The sequence below is a fragment of the Canis aureus genome, chromosome 23, assembly GCF_053574225.1.
Source record: "Canis aureus isolate CA01 chromosome 23, VMU_Caureus_v.1.0, whole genome shotgun sequence".
Taxonomy (NCBI): domain Eukaryota; kingdom Metazoa; phylum Chordata; class Mammalia; order Carnivora; family Canidae; genus Canis; species Canis aureus.
In genome coordinates this window covers 11,121,790-11,132,500 of record NC_135633.1, presented here as the reverse complement: position 1 = coordinate 11,132,500, position 10,711 = coordinate 11,121,790, and the positions used below count along the sequence as shown (strand labels likewise).

The 10,711-nt window shown below is 35.3% G+C and overlaps 1 protein-coding gene across 4 annotated transcripts in view; it reads right to left on the bottom strand.

Moving 5' to 3' along the window:
• PIK3C2A (phosphatidylinositol-4-phosphate 3-kinase catalytic subunit type 2 alpha) overlaps positions 1-10,711 on the bottom strand; it is a 118,049-nt gene that overhangs the window by 29,876 nt on the left and 77,462 nt on the right. For all 4 annotated transcript variants that reach the window (XM_077866317.1, XM_077866320.1, XM_077866318.1 and 1 more), the window contains 6 exons: positions 7,388-7,499; positions 6,786-6,931; positions 4,556-4,744; positions 3,622-3,715; positions 3,046-3,140; positions 2,512-2,692 (listed from right to left, as the gene is read on the bottom strand). In XM_077866317.1, coding sequence (XP_077722443.1) covers positions 2,512-2,692; positions 3,046-3,140; positions 3,622-3,715; positions 4,556-4,744; positions 6,786-6,931; positions 7,388-7,499 — 817 coding nt within the window. The remainder of the gene's footprint in view (positions 1-2,511; positions 2,693-3,045; positions 3,141-3,621; positions 3,716-4,555; positions 4,745-6,785; positions 6,932-7,387; positions 7,500-10,711) is intronic.

The following is a 10,711-nucleotide window of genomic DNA, read 5'->3' as shown; positions in this document are numbered from 1 at the left end:
AAAACTATAAAACTCCTAAAAGAAAACATAGGTGTTTATCTTTGTGACCTTGGATTTGACAATAAATTCTTAGACATCAAATGCACAAGCAACAAAAGGAAAAATAAACTTCAAAAAATTAGTAATTTGTGCATCAAAGGACACTTGAGGAAATAAAAAGATAATTCAAAGAATGGGAGAAAATACAAATAGTATCTTTGATAAGGGTCTAATATTCCAAATATATAAAGAACAATTCAACAACAATAAAAAACCAATCAAAAAAACAAAAAACAAACAAAAAACCCAAAAAAACTTAGAAACTTCTCCAAAGAAAATATACAAAAGGCAGTAACAAAAACATAAAAATGTGTTCAAAATCATTAATCAGCAACACCTGGGTGGCTCAGTGGTTGAGTGTCTGCCTTTGGCTCAGGGACTGATCCTGGGGTCCTGGGATTGAGTCCCACATGAGGCTCCCAGTGTAGGGCCTGTTTTCCCTCTCTGTGCCTCTGATGAATAAATAAAATCTTTTAAAAAAATCATTACTCATTAGGGAAATGCAAGTCAAAACCACAAGGAGATACTACTTCATACCCACTAAGATGACTATAATTTTTTTTTTAAGGTAGAAAAAAACAAATGTTAGTGAGGATGTGGAGAAGTTGGAATCCTCATACATTTCTAGTAGGAATATAAAATGATGAAGCTGCTTTAGATAATAATTTGGTGGTTCCTCAAAAAGTTAAACATAGGCTTGCTTTATGACCTAGTAATTCCACTCCTAGGTAAAGTGAAAAGAGGTGTTCAAACAAAAATTTACACACAAATGTTTATAGCAGCATCATTCATAATAGCCAAATAGTGGAAACAAGCCAAAGGTCCATCAACGGATGAATGGATAAACAAACTGTGGTATTATCCACACAATGGAGCATTATTCAGCCATAAAAAGGAGTGACGTACTCATACATGTTAGAATATGGATGAACTTTGAAATTGTTAGGTAAAGTGAAAGAAACCAGATAGGGAGGCCACATATTGCATAATTCCATTTAAATGTCTAGAAGAGATACATCCACAGAATAGAAAGCAAATTAATGCTTACCAGGGCCTGAGAGAAGGAGGGAATAAGGAAAAGTTAGTGGGTACAGGCTTTCTTTTTGGTGTGATGAAAATGTTCTGGAATTAATGGTGGTGGCTGCATAATATTGTGAATATACTAAAAGACAATGAATTAAATAGGTGAATTTTATCTCAACAACAATATATATGTATGTGTGTGTCTATCTGCATTTCTACATATTTTTTTTAAATTCCAAACATTTGTATATATACTTAAGTGTAAATATGTATAAAGTCATATAAAAGACCAGAAAAGACATAAAGCAAACCATGAATAATAGATACATAACAGGGAGAAATGAAAACTGGAAAATTTTTAATTTTTAAATTAATCTAAAATTTTATTTTTTAAAGAGATTATTTATTTATTTATTTAAGATTTTATTTCTTTATTCATGAGAGAGACAGAGAGAGAGAGGCGCAGAGACACAGGCAGAGGGAGAAGCTCCATACAAGGATCCTGATGTGGGACTCGATCCCGGGACTCCAGGATCAGGCCCTGGGTTGAAGGCAGTGGTAAACCGCTGAGCCACCCAGGCTGCCCCAAGATTTTATTTATTTATTTGACAGAGAGAGCAAGTACAAGCAGGGGGAGCAGTAGAGGGAAAGGGAGAAGCAGGCTCCCCTCTGAGCAGGTAGCCCGACTCAGGGCTCGATCCCAGGACCCTGGGATCAAGACCTGTGCCAAAGGCAGACCCTCAGCATTGAGGCACCCAGGTGCCCCAGTGGGGATCCTGGGATTGGAGTCCCACATCAGGCTCCTCACAGGGAACCTGCTCCTCCCTCTGCCTATGTTTCTGCCTCTTTCTCTGTATCTCTCATGAATAAATAAATCTTTAAAAGTGTAATTAAAATTTTTTTCTATAAATTTCCTTATTATTTAGATTTTTTTTTTTTAAAGATTGTATTTATTCATGAGAGACACTGAGAGAGAGAAAGGCAGAGACACAGGCAGAGGGAGAAGCAGGCTCCATGCAGGGAGCCTGACGTGGGACTTGATCCCAGGTCTCCAGGATCACTCTGAGCCAAAGGCAGGCGTTAAACCACTGAGCCACCCAGGATCCCTTTTAAACGTTAGTATCAACTCATACTTGCATTACTTTTAAAGTTACAAAAAAAGTTAAAAAACAAAATAATAAAAAAGAAACTCAAGAGAACAATTGTGGCCAGAAAGGAATTCATAAGCACTGGAATTAAAATACCTTTAAGAAAAAAAAAAATACCTTTAAGAGTTAGGTTGTAAAATCTTTTCCTATGGTTTGAAACAACCTTTGAATCCATCTGCTCAAAACAGCATAGTATGTATAGTTAGATTATATTGGATGTCTATTGATAAAGAATAACTCATCAGAACTATAGAGATCCTTTAACATCAAAATATTTATGTTTTTTCTTTTGGATACATACCTGTCTGGCTGATCCACTAGCCTGCCTTACTTTTTCTGCTACTCCTCCTAAAAGCTGTACAAGTTTTGTCTGCTTCAAAAGTTCTTCTCTGAGTCCTTTTCCTCCTACTGAGAGGAGAGCACCCAAAACATGTTCATATCGAGCACCAAACTGTGCATCATGCAGAGCATCCTTGAGGAGCCTAATACAGTAAAATATTTATGTCAGCCACTTCTGAGAACTGGATGAATGTCTCCTGAATTTCAACTTAGGTTCATTTTTTGGTATCCAGGAATTTAATGAAGCTATATAAAGCAAGTGAAAACTCATTCATTATTATGGAGCTCTAACATGGCAAATATCTTTGTAATAAAGAGTTTTGTTATTTTTGGTTTTATTTCTAAGGACATAAAAATCCAGCCTCTTTATAATAATGCCCTTAATAAAACATCTGGTATTGACAATAAGTAGCCTGAGCATACTATTTAGACTTCCAGAGCATATCGTCTCTATAAATACTAGGAATGGAAATAAATTAAAAAATTTAAATCTTACCAATATAAGTTGTGTGCAATGTGTATATTTCCCAATGCTCTGGACAGAAGGAAGTGCACTAATGAACTGTTCAAGTAAATTTCATATTTCAAAGCCTACACACGAAAGAAAATAAGAATTACAGTGGTCAAACCCATACTTCATTATTATGATAAAATTATCAATAGAGAAACTATATAAAGCAAAATGTAAGCTAACACTGATAAAAATGAAACAGAAGAGTTAATTTAGGCTAAATTAATGAAATCAAGCAGAAAAGTGTAGATTTTGGAATAATATTCATTAGTTATGTTTATGTAGCTAGCAAAGAAAAATCAAAGAAAAGCTCAAGTCCGGTTTGTTCTGAGAATCTAAAAATATGAGAATTAAAAATCCAGGTACACATATATGATATTCAAGTGGGGCAGCTAACAATAGTGGCAAAAAATTTATACTATATCCAAATATAATGTACCCTCAACATTTCCATAAAAATACTTTTAATCAAAACAAACAGAGGATCCTTTCTTTAGCAAGTTCCCTACCCATAAGAAATAGGTGCAGAGTAAGATGAAGGGGTAACAGTAAAAAACTCACCTGTACAAACTGTGGAAGAAGATCAGTTAGCTCATCATCACTTATAGCCTCAATCCAGGTCACAGCTATGGACCTCACTTCTTGATCAGCAAATCTAGAGAAGTACCACAAAAATCAAGATTTGATGGTGATTTCTTACTAGCGAAGTTTTATTTCCTGAAAACACAATCTTAATTTTACCTAACAATGAATATTTAAATAGCTCTTTATTCAAAAGCAATGTGTTTCTTCTTTTTTTTTTTTTCCAGGAAGAAAATCTTGCTATACTATACAAATTCAACTTCAGGACTGTTCAGAAACCTTGAGCTTATGAAAATTTTGACACACATCATAAAATAACAAATCATTCAAAATTTAGAATTTAATTCTCTCTTCTGGTTAGCTTTAGATGGTATGACATCTCTATTCTTTTTCTAATTTGTTTTTATTTACTTATTTATTTTTTAAGATTTATTTATTTATTTATTCATGATAGGGAGAGAGAGAGAGGCAGACACAGGCAGAGGGAGAAGCAGGCCCCATGCCAGGAGCCCGACGCGGAACTCGATCCTGGGACTCCAGGATCGCGCCCTGGGCCAAAGGCAGGTGCCAAACCGCTGAGCCACCCAGGGATCCCTCTAATTTGTTTTTAAAAGTAAACTCTACACCAACGTGGGGCTTAAACTCATGACATCCTCGAGATCAAGAGTCCCATGTTCTATGGACTCAGCCATAGACATCTCTTTTTAATAAACTTAGCACAAAAAGTATGTTTGCAAAAATATATGTTTATACATTTCTATTGCACTAAATTGCTTTCATGTTAAAACAAAGGGAAGTTCTCCTGCAACATAATACATCTGACTGGAAAAACTGACAACAATAAAATAGAGGGGAAAAAAAAAAAAAACAAACAATAAAATAGAGCAAGTATACTCAGTCATGGTTAACTTACTTTGAATCAAGTAGTTCCAGCGCAGTCAGTGGGTGCAATGGAGGCCACTGCTGAAGCAGTGAGTAAGTTTTGGCAAGATTAACCCATTTCCAGTTTGGGGCACTTGCTAGTACTTTAGGAAGACAATTTGGGTATTTGAGGCAATAATAACGTTTTTCCCACAAAAAGGCTTTATCTTCTTTAGAAAGTCTGCATATATAACAGAATTAAATTACTTCTAAATGATATAATGATAGCTATAATCTCAATGATTAAAAATACAAAGAAGAAATTTATTCATTTTAGGACAGCCACTTCTTGGTACAATCATTAATACTAATTTGGAATAGAAAAATGCAATGTACAGAAAACACTACTAATTCACTCTAATTTGAGGGATAGAAAGAAATCATTTTGCCTTGATAAGAGTCTTAGTTATGAAAATGAAGGATAATTCAGTATAATAAAAATTTATTGAGCTCTAACCAGATGCCAAGCACTAGAAATCAGAGTTGAATAAGCAGAACCCACCCTATGAGATAGCCAGGATTTCATCCATTTTATACAAGCAAAATCAAATGTCATGAAAAAAAAATGCTATTACATTTTAGAAGATGATTTTAGAAGATGATTATATAGCTCAAATGAGGAACATTCAAAATAAGAAGTACTTGTTTTAGATATTCTAATTTAGTCTTAATAACAAATGTTTATGTGAATGAAATATTCACTATTTTACTACCCAACCATTTTTGTGTATATAACATGTGCACTAATGTATTTGTGTTATGTGAAGTACTGAAAAAAATTCAAATATTGCAAAAAGGTGCACAATGAAGTCACTCCTTTCAGTTCCCTTTTCAGTGACAACTGCCTAGTAAGCTGGCATATCCTTTCAGAGATAGTGTATTTGTATAGAAGCAGAGACATGGATATAAGCAGATTCTTTTTTTTCTTTATGTAAATAGTAGCACACCATATACACTACTCTGTCCTTGCCTTCTTCATTTGACATCTTAATATTAGTAAATAATAGCTATAAGTTCATTCATAATCATTATATAATACTCCATCGGATAAATGTACCATAATTTAACCTTTATTGATGGACATTCTGTCACTTTTATAATACAAATACTGCAACGAATATTCTTGACTCCATAAGCAAATATAAAGTTTTCTCTAAGATAGTTAACTAGAAATATTACTAGATTATAGACTATATACATCGTGACCTTGATATATTTTGCCAAATTGCTCTCCAAAAATCTCTTTAACAGTATAATTCCCCCAAAAAAACCAGTATAATTCCCATTTTTTATATCCTCATCAACACTTTATATGATGAGACATTTTAATTTTCAACTAAGTCATGTATGTACAGTGTTATCTTGTATTAATTTTCCTTTTCTTGATTACTGAGGGGTCAAATATCTTTTCAAATATTTCAAAGTCATTGTATTTCTTTTCCAAAAAATTATCTAGTCATATTTTTTTTCTAGTCATATTCTTTATCTATTTACTAAGTTATTGGTTTTTCTATTGATATAACAAGATTCTTTGTGTATTTCTAAGAATTAGTCTATTTTTTTTAAAGATTTTATTTATTTATTCATGACAGACACACACAGAGAGAGAGAGAGAGAGAGAGAGAGAGAGAGAGAGGCAGAGACATAGGCAGAGGGAGAAGCAGGCTCCATGCAGAGAGCCCGATGTGGGACTCGATCCTGGGACTCCAGGATCACGCCCTGAGCCGAAGGCAGGCACTTAACCGCTGAGCCACCCAGGCATCCCAAAAATTAGTCTATTTTTTAAACAACTGTATTATTTGAAAGAGAGAGAGAGAGAGAGCATGCATGCGTGCACACACAAGCACGGGGAGGGACAGGGGGAGATGCAGACTCCCTGCCGAGCAGGGAGCCTGACGCGGTGCAGGACCCCAAGATCATAACTGAGCCGAAGGTAGATGCTTAACCGACTGAGGCATTCTTAAAAAATTAATCTATTGATATTAATTGTAAATTTAGTTTTCAATGTTGTTTGCCTTCTGATCATGTAAAAGTTTGACTTGTACAAATTTCTAAAGCTTTATGTAGTCACATCGTCTTTTTACAGAATTAAAAACAAATAGAAAACTTCCTATACCAAGGATACTGAATCAGGAACTAAATAACAGCATTTAATAAACCATTAACTTGAGATTTACAAATCTAAGAAATACCCAGGCAAAACATAAATCAAAGTAGCTTACCCCAGTGATGAGTCTCTATGAAGAATATCAAGAAGTTTTCCTTTTGTATCATTCTCCAATGTTTCTAAATTGTGTTGCTGTATAATGCTTTTGTCAAGTTGAGGAGTAGTATAAACAACATCAAATGTAGAAGAAGGAAAATCAACCTTAAAAATGTAACAGAAGTTGATCAGATTGCAGCTAAATAGTCCACATATCTGTCACATTAACTTGTCTTTGAGAAAACTGGTTCTTAGCCATCAGGGTTATTATTAGACTGAATACTGAATTAATGCTTCTTACCCTTTTGCTAAAAGTGATTATCATCATTGGTACTTTTGAGATTTACCAAAAGTCTTCTAAACTTTAGCAAAAAGTGATTATCATCATTGGTAATTCTCAAAAGTATACATTGCTTGGAATGGGGAAAAGTGTGTGTGTTTTTTTTTTTTTTTTAATGTTTCTCAGACATAGGACATGGTTTATTAACATTTAAATTGAAGACAGGTCCTATGATCAAACAAGATCAATTAGGCTTCTTTAGTTAACAATCCAAATCATGGGATGCATATACATCTTAATAAGAAATTTCAACCTTTCCATGTATCAAGAAGTAACATTACCTGTAACACTATTCTTTCCATCACATACCCTTTTCTGGGTACTGTTCCAGGAACAGGATTTGTATGTGAGGAAGTCCAAAGATACAGAAGCTTAGTTCCACATGTTAAAAACCTTTATGAATGGAGACAGAAGAATACTGTAGCTTTATTTTTGTAGTTTTCATTTTAAAAACTGCTTCAAAACTCACATCACATACACACAACAAAAAACTCACATCACATGGTAATGAATTTGAAATGTTAGCATCCAAACATTATTTAAGCATCCATTAGATAAAAAGAATATCATCCTTAAGAACATACCAGAGTCACTCTCCATAGTGTATGAATACTTTAGGTAAATGTATTGAAGAGTGGGGGGTTGGAACAAAAGGAGAGGAGAATAAAACAATGTATCCTGGGAGGAAAGGGGTTGAGGATAGAACACAAAAGGGTAAAGACTCAGTCATTTGTCCCCAAAGCACCTTTTTTTTTTTTAAAGATTTTATTTATTTATGAGACACAGAGAGAGAGAGGCAGAGACACAGGCAGAGGGAGAAGCAGGCTCCATGCAGGGAGCCCAAGGTGGGACTCGATCCCAGGACTCCAGGATCACGCCCTGGAGTGCTCACTCAACCATTGAGCCACCCAGGCGTCCCTCCAAAGCAACTTTTAAAAAAATTTATTTATTTAAGAAATCTCTACACTCAACATGGGGCTTGAACTCACAATCCCAAGATCAAGAATGCTCTTCTGACTGAGCCAGCCAGGCACTCCCCTCAAAGCAACGTTTATAAACAGAAAGGAGAACAGTCTTTGAAGATCATCTATAATGGAATATATCTTTTGAGACGCCTGGATGGCTCAGCAGTTTAGCGCCTGCCTTCGGCCCAGGGCATGATCCCAGAGTCCTGGGATTGAGTCCCGCATCGGGCTCCCTGCAGGAAGCCTGCTTCTCCCTCTGCCTGTGTCTCTCATGAATAAATACATAAAATCTTAAAAAATAATAATAATGGAATATATCTCAAGGTAATAGTTTGGATTACACAACTGTTCACTTTCACCTTAAAAACAAACCACATGAAAAAAAAAAAAAAGAACAAACCACATGCCAAGAGAACCAATATCTACTTTGTAGCAAAAACAATAATAATTTCAGATGATCTATGCTTTAGACCAGGAGTCAGCAAACCTTTCTGTAAAGGGTCAGATGGCAAATATTTTGGGCTTTTTGGGTCATATAATCTCTGTTGCAAATTTAACTCTGCTGGTTTTTAGTTTTTTAGATTTATCTATGTATTTGAGAGAGAGCACGAGTGGGAGGGGTAGAGGGAGACAGAATCTAAAGCAGACTCCACACTGAGTACAGAGCTGGATGGGAGGCTTGATCCCATGAGCCTGAGATCACGACCTGAGCCAAAACAAGAGTCAGACATTTAGCAGACTGCACCACCTGGGCGTCCCATGAACTCTGCTGTTATACTACAAAAAGTAGCTACGAATGATATATAAATAGATGTGTGCTGTGTTCTATTTTTTAAATAAAAACCAGGCAGTGCACTGGAGTATGCTGACCCTTACCCTAGACTACCAATTTATGGCCTATTTAAATTAAAAACATTTATCAATAAGACATTGATATGTCTTTACACAGAATGAATTTCTGAAAAATAACATGAGATATATAAAAGCAGGAAACTATAAATTTCAAACTTTATTCATTTTATTCAAAAAACAAATATCCTTTTCAAAACTAGACTCTAGTCTTAACATTTTCTCTTGCATGTTAGCCTTTAAATCCTTAACACATTACATTCTTTTTTAGATCCACCTTCATCCCCAACTAGATTATATTAAGGCAAATGCTGATCATATTATTTCACCTGTAAATACTTTTATGTCTCTTCAAACAATAAACACTGTTTTATTTTAAAATAAGTACAACACAGGAATCCCTAGGTGGCTCAGCACTTTAGCGCCTGCTTTCGGCCCAGGGCATGATCCTGGGGTCCTGGGATCGACTCCCACATCAGGCTCCCTGCATGGAGCCTGCTTCTCCCTCTGCCTCTTTCTCTCTCTGTCTCTCATGAATAAATGAATAAAACCTTTAAAAAAAAAAAAGTACACCACCATTATCACTCCTAAAAGAATGAACAACACTTACTTAAAATCGTCAGCTATCTAGTCAGTATTCAAATTTCCCTGATTGTCTCACAAGTTTTTAGTTTGTTGTTCAAATAAGGATCCAAGCAAGGTCCAACATTGCATTTGGTTGATGTCTTTGTAAGTATATTTTATTTTTTTTAAAGATTTTTTATTTATTCATAGAAACAGAGAGAATGAGAGGCAGAGACACAGGCAGAGGGAGAAGCAGGCTCCACGCAGAGAGCCTGACGTGGGACTCGATCCAGGGTCTCCAGGATCACGCCCTGGGCTGTAGGCGGCGCCAAACCGCTGCGCCACTGGGGCTGCCCAGTATATTTTAATTTAAAAGTCTAACTCCAGGCCTGTCACCTGGTTTTATAAACTTTTATCAGAACAAACCCACATTCATTCATTTACATACGAACTATTGCTTTCTGCCTTTGCTTTTGAATTTTGTAACAGAGATTATAGTTAACTCTTGAATAACACCCTTGAACTAGGCAGGTCCACTTATACAAGGATTTTTCCAATACATATAGTACTATAAATGTATTTTCATTTTCTTTTCTCTATCTCACTTTATTATAAGAAAATACTTGTAATACATAATACTATATAAAATATGTTAGTCAACTATTTGTTATCAGTAAGGCTTCTGGTCAACAGCAGGCTACTAGTTGACTTTTTGGGGAGTCAAAGTTTTTATGCAGGCTTTTGACCACATGGGGGCAGAGGGAGGGCATGCTAACCCCCACATTGTTCAAGCACCAACTGTATTATGACTTGCAAAGCCTAAACTACTTCTATCTGGTCCTCTTTAGAGTAAAAGTTTGCGTTCTCTTTTTATTTATACATTCTCTTTTTTTATCCCCCGCCATTTGATGAAGAAACCAGGTCTTTTGTTCTGAGAATTTTCTATATTCTGGATTTTACTGATTGCATTTATCTGGTGTCATTTAGGATGTCCCTTTATCTCCTATATTTTCATAAAGTAGTACTTAGATGTAGAAGCTTGATCTGATTCAGGTCTAGTTATCTGGCAGGAATACTTAATAAGGGTAGAATTGAATACTACTTCCTATTATATCAAATAAAGAGGTGCACTGTTTGGTTTGTGTGTGTGTGTGTGTCTCTCTCTCTCTTCATTTCTGTGAACTTAAGCTAATCAGTTTGTTTGGGCCCAGTTAGTCTAAACTACCT